General features: G+C 46.0%; 1 protein-coding gene across 10 annotated transcripts in view; it reads left to right on the top strand.

Annotated features, from left to right (window-relative positions):
- gtf2ird1 (GTF2I repeat domain containing 1) overlaps positions 1–19,010 on the top strand; it is a 157,786-nt gene that overhangs the window by 114,036 nt on the left and 24,740 nt on the right. For 9 of the 10 annotated variants that reach the window (XR_010968476.1, XM_068008029.1, XM_068008023.1 and 6 more), the window contains 8 exons: positions 2,836–2,901; positions 4,023–4,206; positions 5,661–5,710; positions 9,175–9,243; positions 10,548–10,640; positions 12,040–12,123; positions 16,506–16,689; positions 17,593–17,621. Coding sequence is in view for 9 of the 10 variants with exons in the window: in XM_068008029.1 (XP_067864130.1) it covers positions 2,836–2,901; positions 4,023–4,206; positions 5,661–5,710; positions 9,175–9,243; positions 10,548–10,640; positions 12,040–12,123; positions 16,506–16,689; positions 17,593–17,621 (759 nt within the window). In the remaining variant the exon portion in view is untranslated. The remainder of the gene's footprint in view (positions 1–2,835; positions 2,902–4,022; positions 4,207–5,660; positions 5,711–9,174; positions 9,244–10,547; positions 10,641–12,039; positions 12,124–16,505; positions 16,690–17,592; positions 17,622–19,010) is intronic. The other variant, XM_068008024.1, reaches the window with a different exon arrangement.

The raw sequence follows: 19,010 nt of genomic DNA, 5'->3' as shown, positions 1-19,010 counted from the left end.
GGGAGATGAATCTGTTGGAAGGTATTGGGGGATGAATCGGTTGGAAGGTATTGGGGGATGAATCGGTTGGAAGGTATTGGGGGATGAATCGGTTGGAAGGTATTGGGAGATGAATCGGTTGGAAGGTATTGGGAGATGAATCGGTTGGAAGGTATTGGGGGATGAATCTGTTGGAAGGTTTTGGGAGATGAATCGGTTGGAAGGTATTGGGGGATGAATCGGTTGGAAGGTATTGGGGGATGAATCTGTTGGAAGGTATTGGGGGATGAATCTGTTGGAAGGTATTGGGGGATGAATCGGTTGGAAGGTATTGGGAGATGAATCTGTTGGAAGGTATTGGGGGATGAATCGGTTGGAAGGTATTGGGGGATGAATCGGTTGGAAGGTATTGGGAGATGAATCGGTTGGAAGGTATTGGGAGATGAATCTGTTGGAAGGTATTGGGAGATGAATCTGTTGGAAGGTATTGGGAGATGAATCTGTTGGAAGGTATTGGGAGATGAATCGGTTGGAAGTTATTGGGAGATGAATCGGTTGGAAGGTATTGGGGGATGAATCTGTTGGAAGGTATTGGGAGATGAATCTGTTGGAAGGTATTGGGAGATGAATCGGTTGGAAGGTATTGGGAGATGAATCGGTTGGAAGGTCTTGTGAGATGAATCGGTTGGAAGGTATTGGGGGATGAATCTGTTGGAAGGTATTGGGAGATGAATCTGTTGGAAGGTATTGGGAGATGAATCTGTTGGAAGGTATTGGGAGATGAATCTGTTGGAAGGTATTGGGAGATGAATCTGTTGGAAGGTATTGGGGGATGAATCTGTTGGAAGGTATTGGGAGATGAATCTGTTGGAAGGTATTGGGAGATGAATCTGTTGGAAGGTATTGGGAGATGAATCGGTTGGAAGGTATTGGGAGATGAATCGGTTGGAAGGTATTGGGAGATGAATCGGTTGGAAGGTCTTGTGAGATGAATCGGTTGGAAGGTATTGGGAGATGAATCTGTTGGAAGGTATTGGGAGATGAATCGGTTGGAAGGTATTGGGGGATGAATCTGTTGGAAGGTATTGGGAGATGAATCGGTTGGAAGGTATTGGGGGATGAATCGGTTGGAAGGTATTGGGGGATGAATCTGTTGGAAGGTATTGGGAGATGAATCTGTTGGATGGTATTGGGGGATGAATCGGTTGGAAGGTATTGGGAGATGAATCGGTTGGAAGGTATTGGGAGATGAATCGGTTGGAAGGTATTGGGAGATGAATCGGTTGGAAGGTATTGGGAGATGAATCGGTTGGAAGGTATTGGGAGATGAATCGGTTGGAAGGTATTGGGAGATGAATCGGTTGGAAGGTATTGGGAGATGAATCGGTTGGAAGGTATTGGGAGATGAATCGGTTGGAAGGTATTGGGAGATGAATCGGTTGGAAGGTATTGGGAGATGAATCGGTTGGAAGGTATTGGGAGATGAATCGGTTGGAAGGTATTGGGAGATGAATCGGTTGGAAGGTATTGGGAGATGAATCTGTTGGAAGGTATTGGGGGATGAATCGGTTGGAAGGTATTGGGAGATGAATCGGTTGGAAGTTATTGGGAGATGTATCGGTTGGAAGGTATTGGGGGATGAATCGGTTGGAAGGTATTGGGGGATGAATCGGTTGGAAGGTATTGGGAGATGTATCGGTTGGAAGGTATTGGGGGATGAATCGGTTGGAAGGTATTGGGGGATGAATCGGTTGGAAGGTATTGGGAGATGAATCTGTTGGAAGGTATTGGGGGATGTATCGGTTGGAAGGTATTGGGAGATGAATCGGTTGGAAGGTATTGGGAGATGAATCGGTTGGAAGGTATTGGGAGATGAATCGGTTGGAAGGTATTGGGAGATGAATCGGTTGGAAGGTATTGGGGGATGAATCGGTTGGAAGGTATTGGGAGATGTATCGGTTGGAAGGTATTGGGAGATGTATCGGTTGGAAGGTATTGGGAGATGAATCGGTTGGAAGGTATTGGGGGATGAATCGGTTGGAAGGTATTGGGGGATGAATCGGTTGGAAGGTATTGGGGGATGAATCTGTTGGAAGGTATTGGGGGATGAATCGGTTGGAAGGTATTGGGGGATGAATCGGTTGGAAGGTATTGGGTAAGAATCTATTGAAAGAAGAACATGCATTTCTACAGCACCTTTCATGTCCTCAGGATGTCCCAAAGTGCTGTACAGCCAGTGAAGTACTTTTGACGTGCAGTCACTGTTGTCATCTATGAAATGTGGCAGCTAATTTCGCACAGCAAGGTCCCACAAACAGCGGTGAGATAATGGCCCGATAATTTGTTGATTGAGAGATAAATATTGGCCAGGACACCGGGGAGAACTCCCCGGCTCTTCTTCGAATTAATGCTGTGGAATCTTTCACGTCTACCTGCAAGGGCAATGGGGCTCATCTGTAAAGATGGCACCACTGACAATGCGGCACTCCTTTAGTATTGCAATCAAGTGTCAGCCTCGGTTATGTGTTCCAGTCTGCAGTGGGGTTTGAACCCACAACCTTCTGATTCAGAGGTGAAAGTGCTACAGCTGAGCCCAGGCTGACACCTTAGGCATTGGGATAAATATCTATTGAAAGGTACTGGAAGAAGCAACGGGGCAGTCAGTGAAAGGGTAACGGGGCAGACTGGTAGCTATCTGGTGTGTGGTATCATGTAACTGGCAATAAAGTATCTTGAGGTCATGTTCTCTCCTCCCTTGGTAATGGATTCTCAATAGTTAAAGGGATCTGTCTGTATTATTTTGTGATAATTACCAGCTGTTATATAGATCTATTTCTGATACTGTTCTTTCCTTAGAAGAGTGGAAGGAAAAGATTGTACAATTGAGGAAACAGGTGGAGAACCTTTTCAACAGAAAGTACGGTGAGTTAGAAGACTTAGTGAATGCATTTGTAACACGCATCACATAGAGCTGCTTTCAAGGCTCGAGACCCTCATTATCACAGAGAGCTTGGGAGCAGCTTCACTTCCTCTCCCTCAGCGTAACACATTAACTTTCTGCTCCACTGATGTCGGGGAGTACGGGTGGCGGGTAAAACTAATGTATGACGTCACTGGAGGGGAGCGCTGTGACGTCACTGGAGGGGAGCGCTGTGACGTCACTGGAGGGGAGCGCTGTGACGTCACTGGAGGGGAGCGCTGTGACGTCACTGGAGGGGAGCGCTGTGACGTCACTGGAGGGGAGCGCTGTGACGTCACTGGAGGGGAGCGCTGTGACGTCACTGGAGGGGAGCGCTGTGACGTCACTGGAGGGGAGCGCTGTGACGTCACTGGAGGGGAGCGCTGTGACGTCACTGGAGGGGAGCGCTGTGACGTCACTGGAGGGGAGCGCTGTGACGTCACTGGAGGGGAGCGCTGTGACGTCACTGGAGGGGAGCGCTGTGACGTCACATTGGGTCAGTTCTGGGCACCTCGATCCTGCATATTTAAAGCATGAACTCCAGGAAGGAGGTGTGGCTGAGAGAGACTAATAAGTGTACATTATACCATTTTGGCTTTTGTGACAATTCACAAGAATGAATTTCACCTTTTACGAAGGATGAAATGTTGGAAAATAAAGAATAATCCTCTATCTTTCTTATCACTGACGGCTGTGTGTGACTGCTGCCTATAGTACCAGAACCAGAAAGATGGAGGTGAGTGCACTTCCTGTGTTCTTGGGCTGAAATGTCATATTATTGATTAAACCGTCGTCACATGTGAAGAAATAGTCATCACCATTGGCCAATAATAGATGACAGGAGTCATCAGTGAATGATGTCAGCAGGCACAATCTGAGACCATCGTTTTCTGTCAGCACAAAGCACATGAGAAGTTCTCTCCTTTTCAAAGTAAATTTTCAGCTTGAGCAAGCAATAAAACCAAGCCCGTGGATAGGTTTCTGGCTCTAAATTGATGTCCAGTATAGCAGCCTTACAACACACTCACAATCACTTCTGCCAGTCTTGGATCACTCCAGCCGGTAACTGTCATTTCTGTTTCAGGTGAAGCAATGGGATTCTCTGATCCAGTGAAGATCCCGTATTTGAAATTCCAGTCCCATCCCGAAGACTTGTTTGTGGATGGTTTGCCGGAGGGTATCCCATTCAGGAGACCCAATTGCTTTGGAATTTCAAAACTTCAGAAGATTTTAGAAGCGAGTGAGGGCATTCAGTTTATCATCAAAAGGTAAGAATTCTTGGAAAAGAGACAGACTATTAACAGGTTAATGACCCTCTAGCTTGAGATAGCTTAAGTCTTGAGACATCAAGAATTCCTCCTCCCCACTCACCCAGGGCAGTGCAGATGTGAAACAAAAAATACAACACACTGTAGAAATCTAACACAAAAAGGAATCCAAAAATGCTGGAAACATTCAGCTCGTCGAGCACAGCCTCTGTGGAGAGAAGCAAAGTTAATGTTTCAGGCAATGTCCCTTCACCAGAAGCAGAAAATATTACAGATGAACAGAGTGAAGGAGGGGGACGAAACAGATAAAGAAGACAAGAAAAATAGGAGCTGTCAAGTGATTGGGTGGAGAACGGGAGACAGTCAACTGACAGAAGTGATAATGTGAGACAAAGGAGGCCGGATGAGAGAAATTAGAGAGAAAGAAAAGGCAAAATCAAGACCCAGGGAATGTGAGAGTAGTTGAAACAGAGGGACTAAGCTGGAGAGGGGGAGCATGAAAACCTGGCAAAGTGGAGCAGCCTCGAGGCCCAGGGAGTCTGGTGGAAGGAAAAGGCAGCAGTCCACCGGTGGTATGTCGATGGGGGATCCCCAGCACCCTCCCATCCCCTCCCCCATCCCTGGGGGGGGGGGCACAGTTACACTCACTCTATATCAACACCTGCTGTCAGAGAGAAATTGGGAGCTGTGGTTAAAAGCTTGAAGTTGTTGAGTTCAATATTGAGGCCAGGCTGCTGCAAAGTGACGAGTAGAGAGAAGTGGGTAAGTGAACGATTTTTCAGGAATACGTGTCATTTGAAAGTCACTTGGAAGTGACTAAAGACCCAGTTAGGAATGGAATCAATGACGATAAATATAAATGTTGACCGATTTCAACTAGTATCTGTTGAATTAAGAATCTGCACATGAAAAGAATCCAGTCCTCCTTAGTTCAAAAATCATATCCCCTCATTATCTTCTGCCTCAACTGAAAGATCTCCTTGATACCCAGCTCCCTTTGTAAAATAGCTCATGCTTCTTCCCCCTTTATGTTGCCTCCATCTTTTTTTGTCCAGTGAGAAAAGATTTAGCCAGCTTAAGGACCCTTGTATTTTTGTGGATATAGTTCTAGAACTTTCCTCCAAATTTCTGCTCGTGAGAAAACTAATGAATGCCCGCTTTATTTGTGAATGAGGATACCTAACGTGACTACAAAACACTAACTCTCTACGGTGACGGTATTCTATCCACAGTGCACTCCTGAAAGGAAATGCAGTAGCATAATCCACTACCCCACCCAGCAATGGAAAATAGACTCACTGTGTTGTAAGTTTAAGATCAATCTCCTGGTTCAGGGCCTTTGGCAGAGGGTTTGCTTTATTTAATCTCTTAATGCTTTTTTTTTTAAAAGAAGGACACCGTTTTTATTTAATGAAAGCTGAGTTCTCATTAATATGTTCATTTTACACTTACAGACCACAGCTCTTACTTGAAGAATCATGTAAGGAGAGAACGAATACAGGAGGTAAGAAAGTAGTCTGTATTGTCACACAACAAGTGGTGACACATCAGATCCCACCACGGCAGTTTGAGAATTTGAATTCAGTTAAAAAAATAAACCTGGAAATAAAAAGCTGGTATCAGTAAAATAAAAGTGACCATGAAGCTATTGGATTGTTGTAAAAACCCAACTGGTTCACTCAGTTCCTTTAGGGAAGGAAACCTGTCGTCCTTACCCGGTCTGGCCTACATGTGACTCCAGTCTCACACCAATGTGGTTTACTCCTAACTGCCCTGTTAAGTGGCCTAACAAGCCACTCCTTTGTATCGAATTCAGGGCAACGAGGAACGCTGGCCTTGCCAGTGACGCCCACATCCTGAGAATGAGTTTTAAAAATGTACCAACACAGAGTCCAACACTCAACTTGGTGGACTATTCGTGCTCTCTCTCAGTTTAAAATATTTTACAAGCCAGTTTCTTGCCTATTTCCCTCTTCTCCATGCCATGCATCTTCTGCAGCTGGGAGAGGCTGAAGATCCGCTCCCAGGCCCTGGTAGTGCCATGTCCTGCAGCCGACTGCCTGAGCATACGTTCAGGCAGCCCAAGGTGAGTCCTTCCTTGCCTCCCCTGACCACCTGAAATGATCTCCAACAAGTCAAGAGTTGAGATCACAAACTTTCTATGAGAGGGAATTATGTGGATGAATCTGCTGTTGTAGCAGTCCATAGCACAGTGTGTTGGGGCTGCAGATCGCTGTGTGCTGTGAAATCTTTTCAGGCATATCCTTGTTTGGAATCAGCCCCCTATGTCAATGCTCGGTCAGGCTCGCGATATCCCTTTAAATTCTGAACGTCCAGGTTTTAAATAGTACATTTTCACGCATTCATTAATGACCAGTAATGTGCACAAAGATGGTTTTCTTTGTGTTTTTTTTACATTGAATTATAAGGAATGTGCAGAATTGAGGATCTTGGTGCAGAAATCTGCAGCAGTGTTTCAGGTCTGTGTATTGGATTCAGGAAGAGAGGTTAGAAATGCAGTGAGATCCTAATTATATATAATTTTTAAAAAGTAAGAAAAGATTCATAAAATCACATTCATATCTAGCGTATAAAATCCTTGAGGTGGTAATGCTGTAATGCCCCAGTCCATTGAGTCACTGTAACACCTGGTATTCTTACTTCCACCACTGGATGGCGGTATGGCATCTAAAACCAATGTGATCAAATCTCCTGATATTCTTGCGTTTATCCAGAGGTGATGGTGGAACTTCTCTCAGCCTTTTACAGCAAACAGAGCTGAAAAGACATACCATTTCTCTGACTAACCCTGCGCAAGGCCATGGGAGATTCAGGAATATATAGCTCTATTTGTGGTAAGGGGCCCTAGCAAAACTGAGGTCAGTATGAGGTCAAAGGGAAACCCTCCAGTGGCTCGAGTCGCAGCTGACACAAAGAAAGATGGTTGTGGTTGTTGGCGGCCAATCATCACGGGCCCAGGACATCGCTGCTGGAGTCCCTCAGGGCAGTGTCCTAGGCCCAACCATCTTCAGCTGCTTCATCAGTGACCATCCCTCTGTCATAAGGTCAGGAGTGGGGCTGTTCACTGATGACTACACAGTGTTCAGCTCCATTCACAACTACTCCAATAACAAACTAGCCCATGGTAAGCCTACGGCAGCATCTGGACAATTTGGGCTGACAAGTGGCTGGTAAGATTCGCACCACACAAGTGCTAGGCAGTGACGATTTCCAACAAGAAAAGGCCCAACCTACCTCAGATCTTCAACGGCAGTAGCATCGCCCAGTCCCGCACCATCAGCATGTTAATGGTCACTATTGACCAGAAGCTTAATTGGACCAGTGATATCAACACTGTGGTTGCAAGAGTAAGGCAGAGGCTGGGTACTGTGTGACGAGTAGCACATCTGACCACTCAAAGCCTTGGCACCATCTACAAAGCTCAATTCAGGAGTGTGATTGAATAGGCATCACTTGCCTGGATGGGTACAGCTACAACAATACACAAAAGGCTCTCCCCTGCTACTGGATTCAATATTCACTCTGTCCACTACTGGCACACTCTGGCTGCAGTATATACGATCCACAGCAACCCATCAAGTTTACTTCGACAGCACCTCCCTCCCCTGCAACCTAAAGGAGGAGAGAGAGAGAGGTAGAGAGGTGATCTCTTCTTCTTTAAGATGCTCCTTGAAACCAAGCCTATAGTCACCGGTCCTAATATCTCCTTATGTGGCTCGGTGTAAAATTTTGTTTGATAACGCTCCTGTGAAGCGCCTTGGGACGTTTTACGACGTTAAAGGTGCTATATAAATGCAAGCTGTTGTTATTGTGTAAACATTCAGTACACTGATATAAACTGCATTCCAAAAGTCATTCAATCACTTAAGTGTGTCACCATAAATCTCATCTGTTGCAGCCGCACAAAGCAATAATTCTGTGCTGTGATATGTAACAGTCACTATATTATACTTCAGTACAAGCTCAGAGAGTTTAGTTCTAACATGACCTCAAGGTTCCAGCGATAATACAAACCAGGTGAGCTTACCTGTTTGTGATTTCAGCAGAATCCTTCAATTGCACTTCAGCCTTGTAATATACTGTCAGCCAAACCTTATTCTACAGATAGCGGATCAGATGATGTGGCGTAAGGGGAGTCGGAGGATCTGCTGATATATAAGAACAGGAGCATTCCTTAGAAACAACTTGCGCCTGTAGAGTGCTCCTCACCACGGAAGGACCCGCCCCGCCAAGTGCTTTACGGATCAGAGAACTAAATGGGCAGGAGGGAAGAGAATGGAGTGAAGGGGCGGGATTGACTAGAAAGGGCTTCTGAAATTAGGGAGAGAGAGGAGAAAAGATGGAGGGAGTACCAAAATGTCTCCAGAAAGAATAATGTACATCTAATGTTGTACACATGATGTGCAGGATCATTTGTTAAGTAAAAGTAATGGCTTTGTATCCAGCACGAACAGGTTGATTGATGGGTTGTTCAATTGCAGTCCTGAATGCAGAGACTGGCCAAGCTCAATCTTCTTCCATCTTGACAGGAGTCCTTGCACATGTGTCTTTTAATTTCAGTTGGGCAGACTGCAAGGATAGATGGTGTGCAACCCAACAAGCGTAGAGCGTATGTTGGGTGCTGATCTGAGGTCAAGGAGATAGTGGAGAGTGCTGTATCTGCTGTGCTGTACCCGACTGAGAAATGCTGGGTGGAAAATCACTCTTGTTTGCCCAGCGTTGCTGTGTCAACCAAAACAAAAAGGTCGGACTGATATAAAAACAGAAAATGCTGGAGAGCACTCAACAGGTCGGACAGCGTCTGTGGAGAGAGACAAAGAGTTACCGTTTCAGGCTGATGACCTTTCATCAGAACTTCAACAGAATAGGACTAATAGTTGAAGCAAATGGACAGAAGGAGAAGGATTTCACATCACTTTTACCACCATGTCTTTGTGTTTATTCTAGCAGCAACACAGGAGTCCCGTGACTGTGTGAAAGATGAGGCAACACAACTGAAGAGACAGATCCAGGCAGGTTAGTGCAATGCAGTTTCACAGTTGGATATGAAGAATAGCCCTCGCTCCAGGTCTCCATTCATCTATGTATAAACCATCTCAACCCTCCGACTAGATTCCAGCCTGTAATTCGCTTGCGAGAATCCATTATTCAATACATAAACCATCAGAAGACCTGGACCAGATTCCCGCCTGTAACTCACTCCCACTATCCATTATTCTATATGTAAACCGTTTATATCCTTGAAGATGCAGCTTGTAACCACAGCCAGAAAGCCATAACAATTAAATGGAGTTGGCAATTTTTTGGGTGTTGAAATAAAACCAATTTACTGTAATTGAAACCTCTTGACTACTCAAGGCAGCTGAAATGAACTAAGTTTCCCCATTGCTGCAGGAAATCTCTTGCACACGGCTGTAGAGACAAGCAGAACAACAGCCAATTAACAAGAGGCTGTCGGGCCTTCTCCACCCTTTCAAAAGTTCAATGGACTAAACTACTTCATGAGCAGCAAATAGACTAAACCACTACACAAAAGAGAACACACAGAATGTCCAACGAATATCGGAAAATTATTTTTTATTACTTCAATACACAGTGCCACAATAAAAACACATTATTTTCACAAAACAGAATAATATAGAGGAAACTGCAAAAAATTCACCACAGCGGTGAAGCATACTACATATTTTTAAAGCACTGAGAACCTTAGATTATTGGCTGACACCCCTACCTGTTCTGTGTGTCACACTAGTAACAGGCTCCACGTTGCCTGAGCTCGATGTACCTCACTGCGAACAATGTTATAAGCTGCCTTTTGACATTTTAAACTCTACATCCGAAAGACCACCATCTTTGAGTCGGCTCCCAGCATTTACGCTGCTAAAACCGGTGGAAGAGTTGTAGTCCCAGATTTTCATGGGTCTATGAGTCTGCTGCTGAGACAAGGGAGTTGGATGATGGTGCCATTATCAAGCCCCCTAAGACATAGAATTACATAGAATGTACAGCATCTAAACAGGCCATATAGCCCAACCGGTCCATGCTGATGTTTATGCTCCACACGAGTCTCCTCCCACCCCCCTTCATCTAACTCTATCATCATAACCTTCTATTCCCCTCTCCCTCGTGTATATCTGGCTTCCCCTTAAATGTATCGTAAAAGTCAACATAAGTGATGGAGTAAGAAAAGGATGTGACCTCATGGGGACAGAAGGAAGTGTGAACTTATTGGAGGGGAGCAGGGGAAGAGGAGACTTAATTATCGACCAGTGGTACAATCTTATCTTCACAGTAATGTCAGTTTTTCTTTTTTGTGTTAGAAACACCAGATAAAGCGACAGTGAAGCACCTGACAAATTCAGATGTAAATAAATCAAACAATTCCCTAAACATCATTGAAGTGACGATCCCAGGTAAGAAAGAGTTATCCTGCATCTTGTGAGTATCTGACAGCCACTCAGTGACTTTAAGTGCATATGATAGATCATAATTACAAGCTGGGTTTTACTCATGTCCCTCTCTGGGTAGACAGATATCGCTGCACTTCAACAGAAGCAAAGGTTGAGTTTTTCTAGTTGATAGCAGACTGTATTCACAGACCTGCTGACAGCACTAATATACTGGGGAACGCCAAAATTTATTCAAATATAGGTCCTTGAGGTTTAATAGAGGCCTTTCACTGGTGCATTGAATACTGGGATAGCTGCAGCTCCATTGAGTTCCTGGTTTTGTCTCAAAAGCAGGAGAAATGGGACGTGCACACAAGTGTGAGATCACAAGCCTGAGGTGGAAGGGTGGGAGATTGGAATCTTGCATGTCTCCGCTGACTGGGGGAGAGTTGGTAGGTTTGCTAATAGCTGTGTAGGCCATACGTGAAATGAGTTTGGTGCAGTTTCACACCAGTTAAGTGATCACACGTCCACAACACAAAACTGTGTGTCATTTTACCACAGGACATTTCATTTAATTTTGAATCAAATGACATTTGACCGTTGCTTGGGTGACCCGATAGAGGAATCCACAGATGCTCCAATGGGCTGTGCCGTGTGCTGTGTGTGTGTGACAGGATGTCGTGGCTGAAAAATGGTGCTTGACCCAGGAATGCCTGAAGAGGAGAGAGAATTTTCTTTTAAATGAGACAATTAAAACTTTCAGATGTGCTGGGGCGGGTGGGGGGTGGGGCTACAGCCCATTCTTGGGATTTGAGTGAGATTCATACATGACCCGAGCTTCCCTAATGCAGCCTGTCATCTGAAGCCATTGAGGACTCGGGAGATTTGATGTCTGAAATGAATGCTGCATGAGTGTGCACATCCAGCCCAACATGTTGGTATGGTTACTTCTGATAATTAGCCACGTAACACGATTGCAGAAAATCGGCACAGCTGGAGTCATGCTCCTTTGAGAATAAAACTCCGTCCATCATTGAGGGATATATTTAAAGTGAAAGCCAATCTGGTCTCTGGGACCCTTCACTCCAGTAGTTACTGAAGTACGCTAGGAGCAGGTGGCAGTGACTGCATGCTATCTCTGAACATACATTGCCTGCAAGAGCAATGATCCGTGAAGCTCCCGCAACTGTATTATCAAAATCCTGTGCACGAGGCTTACTGCCATTCAGACTGGGAGTGGTGCACCAGCAACACCAAAGTGTGACCCAGTTAATACATGTCACAGTAATCAGTGTGAAACGTGTTCTGGGACCTTTTACGGTGACTTAAAAATTGAATGTCTGTCACCTGTGGGCACCCATTCTTTGGTTTCTATGTTCTCTGGAGCCCAACTCTAGTTGTGTAAAAAATTTTTTTGCAGAAAATTATGATGCAAAACTTACAAGAGTGGACATTGCCAATAATCTACGGGAGCAAGTGCAGGACCTGTTCAATCGCAAATACGGTAATTTCTTTGACTTTTTTTTATTCGTTCATGGGATGTGGGCGTCATTGGCAAGGCCGGCATTTATTGCCCATCCCTAATTGCCCTTGAGAAGGTGGTGGTGAGCCGCCGCCTTGAACCGCTGCAGTCCGTGTGGTGACGGTTCTCCCACAGTGCTGTTAGGAAGGGAGTTCCAGGATTGTGACCCAGCGACGATGAAGGAACGGCGATATATTTCCAAGTTGGGATGGTGTGTGACTTGGAGGGGAACGTGCAGGTGGTGTTGTTCCCATGTGCCTGCTGCCCTTGTACTTCTAGGTGGTAGAGGTCGCGGGTTTGGGAGGTGCTGATGGCGAGTTGCTGCAGTGCATCCTGTGGATGGTACATACTGCAGCCACTGTGCGCCGGTGATGAAGGGAGTGAATGTTTAGGGTGGTGGATGGGGTGCCAATCAAGCGGGCTGCTTTACCCTGGATGGTCAAGCTTCTTGAATGCTGTCGGAGCTGCACCCATCCAAGCAAGTGGAGAGTATTCCATCACACTCCAGGAAAGCCCCTTGTAGTTAGTGGAAAGGCTTTAGAGAGTCAGGAGGTGAGTCACTCGCCACAGAATACGCAGCCTCTGACCTGCTCTTGTAGCCACAGTATTTATATGGCTGGTCCAGTTAAGTTTCTGGTCAATGGTGACCCCCAGGATGTTGATGGTGGGGGATTCGGCGATGGTAATGCCGTTGACTGATCTCTACAGTGGTCTCCATGTTTAGAATGTAAAGCTGCAACTTGCTCATGGGAACCGATGCTATTATAATGTGGCTGGAACTGGCGCGAGTCAGTTGCCTGTTACCATAGTGACAGTTTGTCTCATGCAAAGACGCCTCAGGGTAAACGCTCCTTTCTGGGCACCCGACAGGCACGGCCAACCTGAGATACGCTGCGAGTGTAGGGAAGCAGCTTCCCGCCTTTCCCCCTGCCCCATTTGGGCCTTGCACCTGAACATTGGAGGGGGGCGGGGAGGAACCAGAAACTCCGCTCCAGGCCGGAGAGATCTGCGGCTTCAGACCTGGCCGCTGATGGACAGCAGTGTCCGGAAAGCCCCAAGGACTTTAGATTGTGCAGGGGAGAGAGGAATTATTTTGAAGTTGCCTGTGAAGTCTTCGGCCTATCCCCAGCCCATGGGGTCGTGGGAGCAGGTCATTGCACCAGCGTCCCTCAGGCCTCCCTATACATGTGTGTCCAACACCAAAAATGAGGCTGTCGGACAGGTATGCCCCTCCCACCTCATTAGAATATGAAGACGGACGTATTGCAAGAGAGCGTCAGTTAATCCCAGGGCAGGGCAGGGCAGGGCAGTGCGGCCGGAGACATGGTGTAACTGGTCCCACGCCACTTTTTCCTCTTCACGCTGATTCCCCAGGCACGGCAAAGAGCAAAATCTCCCCCCAATTTCTGACCAGTTGGTCTAGACCAGGGGTGTCCAAACTGCGGCCCGAGCCCCTAGCATCCCAGTCCTATTAGTTCTTCTATTTATTAATTGCTTTGGTTTGTCTGAGTTTCGTGAGTCTCGGGGTTTGGAAAAGGCGGTTCTCAGCACCGTCACCTCATTGATGGTTAAATCCTAAATCAGAACACCAAAGGCTGTTAGTATCAGCAACTTCAGATATCTGCAAGTCAGTGGGAACAGGGATTTAAAGTTTGTGGCTGAGGTCACCAGTCTGCAATTTGTTTCTCCATTCACTTCAATGGATGGGTGTGAGAAACCCCCTCCCCTATAGAGGGTCTCCATTGCAGGATTCTGATGTTTGATATCGCAACTACTCTGGCAAATCCATGTCAAGGTGAAACCGACATGTCCGATGTGGGGCACACCTGGAATGGTAACCCACTCAGACAATACCCCCTTCAAACCGGTGTGTCCCTGCTCCTCGGTGCAGTGCAAACGGGTACCTGGCATCCGAGCAGAGGGAACTTTGATCAGCCTCGTTTGTCTCCGGGCAAGAGAGAACGGGGCCCTTTTTATACATGAATAAGGATCGATGCTGCAGCCAGCACTCGCTGTGTGTTTGGCTCTGGGTGCGATGGTCTCTGTGTGAGGCCAGATTCAGTCACAACTTCACCAGTGGTGCTGTAAATTTCCCACCTTTTTCTGTTTTGGAAATGCTGCTCCATATCACCGGCTAAAGAAAGCTTTCCACATCCATAAAATTGTAACAAATTAAGGGAGTTACCCGCAGTGAATAGTTGAGCTTGATTTGGACCAATGTTTTTTTTTTTGCAGCATTTTTTGATATTTTGAATGCTTTATACACTATTTCCGTCACTAACTCCTTCACCGTTCACTTTCTTTCAAACCAATTGTGCAAGGTGTACATTACACCTTTGTCCTTTGCTTCAGCCCGGCCAAATTCATTGGACATTTTTTAACCAGGATTGTTGTCCTTATAATAGCCACGGATTTACAGTGCTGTGACAGGCCAACACACTGCGCAATCGAATGACGAAATAGGGATTTGCATTGAGAGCTCTCTACTCACTGACTCCTCTCTGGCACCTTGGTCTCTCTCTTATTTATTTAAAATGCTGTGTAACTTTTATCACTGTCCTTAAGTAGATTTCCTGCTGCAAATAGGACAATCATGTGGATTAAAATCACATCCTTGCTCTCTGGAAATTTGTTCCTCTGTTGCTGCTCCGCACTAACACAATGGGCCAGTGGGAATTATTTATTTAGTCTTTTCAAGATATTCATAACTTGGGGAGAAGAAGACAACAGCAGCTTACATTTATATGACACCTTTAATGTAGAAAGATATCCTAAGGCACTTCAGAGGCACAATCAAAAAATGGACGCCAAGGCAAGAAAGGGAATATTAGGAGGGATGACCAAAAGGGTAGTCAAAGAGAACATGGAACACCTTACACGTGGGTCATATTATACACGGGTCCCCTTAGACATTGGCCCCTTTGAGCCCAGGCCCCCTTTCACACGGGTCTGTTTACACTCGAGTCACCGTACACATCTTCACATTCCCTCTGCAGTTTAAGTCCATCGCACCCTTTTGTTGACCTGTTGATGAAAGTACCTGGAGGTGTAATTGGACCGAACGTCAATTTAGCTTGGGGGCAAATTTTGTCTTTCCCACCTCTTGGCCGAGATTCAGACTTACCTAAAGAAAGTAAAAGAAAGGAAAAAGCTTGCTATTATATTGCGCGTTTTATGACCTCAGGATATCCCAAAGTGCTTTACAGCCAACAAAGTACTTTTGAAGTGTAGTCACTGTTGTAAGGTAGGGAAATGAAGCAGCCAATTTGCACGGAGCAAGGTCCCACAAACAGCAATGAGATAATGACCAGAAAATGTGTTTTTAGTGATGTTGGTTGAAGCATAAATATTGACCAGGAGACTGGGAAAAACTCCACTGCTGTTCTTTGAAATAGTGCTGCGGGATCCTTTACACCACCTGAGAGGGCAGAGGGGTCTCGGTTTACCATCTCAAAGCAGAAAGACAGCCTGGATTATGTGCTCAAGTCCCTGGAGTAAAGATGAAGAACACTGTTCTGTTTTTGAATTACTGTAAGTTGCTGTTTGGAGTGAATTTGAGGGCGTTCAATGGACAGTCACAGTCCACTTCCTGTTTGTGTGAGGGTCTTTTGAGCATTGTTTTCGATTCTCCTGTTAATCTTGAGAGAGTGTCAGCTGAAGTATAAAGGAGTAGGAGTACTTACTGCAGGCCCAGGGAGCCAGGCCAGCACAGCACATATTCAGCCAATAGAGCACCAGCTGATAGCATTTTAATCTGAGACAGAAGGTCAAGAGTTCAAACCCCACTCAAGGATCTAAGCACATAATCTAGGCTGGCACGTAACTGCAGGAGTGAATGAGCATTGCATTTCAGAGGTGCCGTATTTCAGATAAGACATTAAACTGAGGCCCAGTCTACCTGTTCAGATGGTCGTTAAAGATTTCATGACACAATATGAAGAGTCAAAGAGTTCTCTTGGTGTCTTGGCCGATCTCCTCAACCAACACTACCAGAACAAATTATTTATCTCGTTATTGTTTGTGAAACCTTACTGTGCACAAATTGACAGGTCTAGGTTAATGGTTACCTTGCATTGAACTGTTAACTTATTTTAACTTCATCCTATAGCTGATTTGTCTCAGTACTGGTAATTTTAAGGATACACCGATTGTTTCTTAAGCATTGGATGAGAATGACCTGTTGAGAATTGCCCAGCTGCTGCTCAGTGTCCCCTTCAACACGGCAGCTGAGTTTGGTAACTCACCGTATGGGACAAGACGCTGTGTCCCAGCGGTCTGTGCCACCCCTCGTTTACATTGATTCGTGCACGGTGTAGAAATTGGAGAGATATTAGTGTTATTGCCTCACTTCTCATTATTTACAGGTGAAGCTTTAGGTATAAAATACCCCGTTCAAGTTCCATATAAACGTATAAAAAGCAACCCTGGCTCGGTTATAATTGAAGGGCTTCCACCCGGTATTCCATTCCGAAAACCCTGTACGTTTGGATCCCAGAACTTGGAGAGAATCTTGGCCGTGGCCGACAAAATCAAATTCACCATAACCAGGTAACGGCAACTGGGAGCTGTAAGTAACTGGGTAACGACTGGGAGCTGTAAGTAACTAGGTAACAACGACTGGGAGCTGTAAGTAACGAGGTAACGGTAATTGTAACCCTTGAACCTTCCTTTGGTCTCCCTCTGCCTGTGTGCGTGTGTGTGTGTGTGTGTGTGTGTGTGTGTGTGTGTGTCTCTGTCTGTCTCTCTCTCTCTCTTCATCTCTATCTCTCTCTTCATCTCTATCTCTCTCTTCATCTCTATCTTGTCTTCTCCCTCTTCCCAATTTCTGATTGCCTGGTTTTGCTGTGTAAATATCTAGTTACAATAAAGATTCAAGTTGCGGGGGGAGAAAACAAACAGTGATAGTCACGTTAGAGAGATTGAAATTGGGATTTTCCCAGCCAGAGGATTATGGATACAAAGATGCACCATTCTGGACTAGAGTTCATGTCACTTGGTTGCATTTACCCACCTGTCTTGACACTCACCCTAGAAATCATACAACTGCGCCCCAAAATTGTGCCTTAGACCCTGATAATCCTGTGACCTCTGGAACATGGTTGCTGATTATTACCAGTTTAGGGCTGTGGGTCCTCACCCTGTGTTAACACAGCCAGCCGGGGGAAGAAGCTTTCATCCCATTGGTGGGGGCGGGGTTCAAACCCAGGTGAAAGGGCAGCATCTAATCCAGTGTAGCACCTGGTCCATAAACATACAAATTATAAATACAGCAAAGGAAATTCAATCTTGCAAGGGTTTTAAATGTAGCTGTGTTCTTTACTGTTTTAAGACTATTTTCTATATGCTGCCTCTTTTAATGGCTAGCACTGTACATGTGCCCAGTTACATTCTGATGAATAGTTTTTTTGTTGCAATCTTTTCTCAAACTTGTATGCTTTGTCATTTTTACAGGCCTTTCCAAGGACTCATCCCCAAACCTGGTAAGGATATTTTCATACATAAATAATAACTTAATAGCATTAATTACTTCCCTTGTACTTCAATCCTGGATGCTAATGGTAATTCCAAAAAGCTGCTAAGTGGGCACTTTACCCCCTATCTTCAAGGGCCTGTAGTAAGCAGATACCCTAGGTGTTCAGGGATGTGATTTCGCCAGGTGATTAGCGGACCAGATATGCTGCCAGCTCTCTCCCTCTTTCCGTGGTACAGACAAGGTCCAGACACACAGGGCAAAGCCAACTTTCTAAGGGTGATTTACGAATTGCCAATCTCACATTCCCAATGTGAAGCTTCACCTGATGGGTGAAGCTTCACATTTGGAGCACAAGTTCATAAAATGACCTTCTGTCTGTATCATGAGGACTGGAGCCCCTGTTCTGAGTGAGAAACAACTTCAATTGTGCACGAAGGACAAACATAAAATTTTTAAAAAACTCTCACTGGCGGTATTATTGGCCCATGCTCCACTGGGCAGCTGGACAGCACACCTCACTGGCGGTATTACTGGCCCATGCTCCACTGGGCAGCTGGACAGCACACCTCACTGGCGGTATTACTGGCCCATGCTCCACTGGGCAGCTGGACAGCGCACCTCACTGGTGGTATTACTGGCCCATTCTCCACTGGGCAGCTGGACAGCACACCTCACTGGCAGTATTACTGGCCCATGCTCCACTGGGCAGCTGGACAGCACACCTCACTGGCGGTATTACTGGCCCATGCTCCACTGGGCAGCTGGACAGCACACCTCACTGGCGGTATTACTGGCCCATTCTCCACTGGGCAGCTGGACAGCGCACCTCACTGGAGGTATTACTGGCCCATGCTCCACTGGGCAGCTGGACAGCACACCTCACTGGCGGTATTACTGGCCCATTCTCCACTGGGCAGCTGGACAGCACACCTCACTGGCGGTATTACTGGCCCATGCTCCACTGGGCAGCTGGACAGCGCACCTCACTGGCGGTATTACTGGCCCATTCTCCACTGGGCAGCTGGACAGCGCACCTCACTGGCGGTATTACTGGCCCATTCTCCACTGGGCAGCTGGACAGCACACCACACTGGCGGTATTACTGGCCCATGCTCCAGCAGGAGACCCCCCCCCCCCTCCTCACTGACTGTGTTCCGCTGGATAGTCGAAGACCATCCCTCGACAGACAGGGTTGTTTTTATTTACAAGAGAAGTTTTTGGACCTGCATTTATAAAAGGTAATTCTATGAATCCTGCCACAGAGCTCTGCCCATGGGGAGTGCGTATCAGAAATTCAGGCGCAGGTCAGTCACTCATTCGTCCCCTCACACACAGACGTACATTGCAGCATAGAGGCCTAACTGCAAAGTCTTGCCATGTTCCAAGGGGGTTTTAT

This window comes from Heptranchias perlo, chromosome 28, assembly GCF_035084215.1.
Source record: "Heptranchias perlo isolate sHepPer1 chromosome 28, sHepPer1.hap1, whole genome shotgun sequence".
In the NCBI taxonomy this organism is placed as follows: domain Eukaryota; kingdom Metazoa; phylum Chordata; class Chondrichthyes; order Hexanchiformes; family Hexanchidae; genus Heptranchias; species Heptranchias perlo.
The sequence above is the reverse complement of the archived record's forward strand: the minus strand, read 5'-3'. Positions and strand labels throughout refer to the sequence as shown.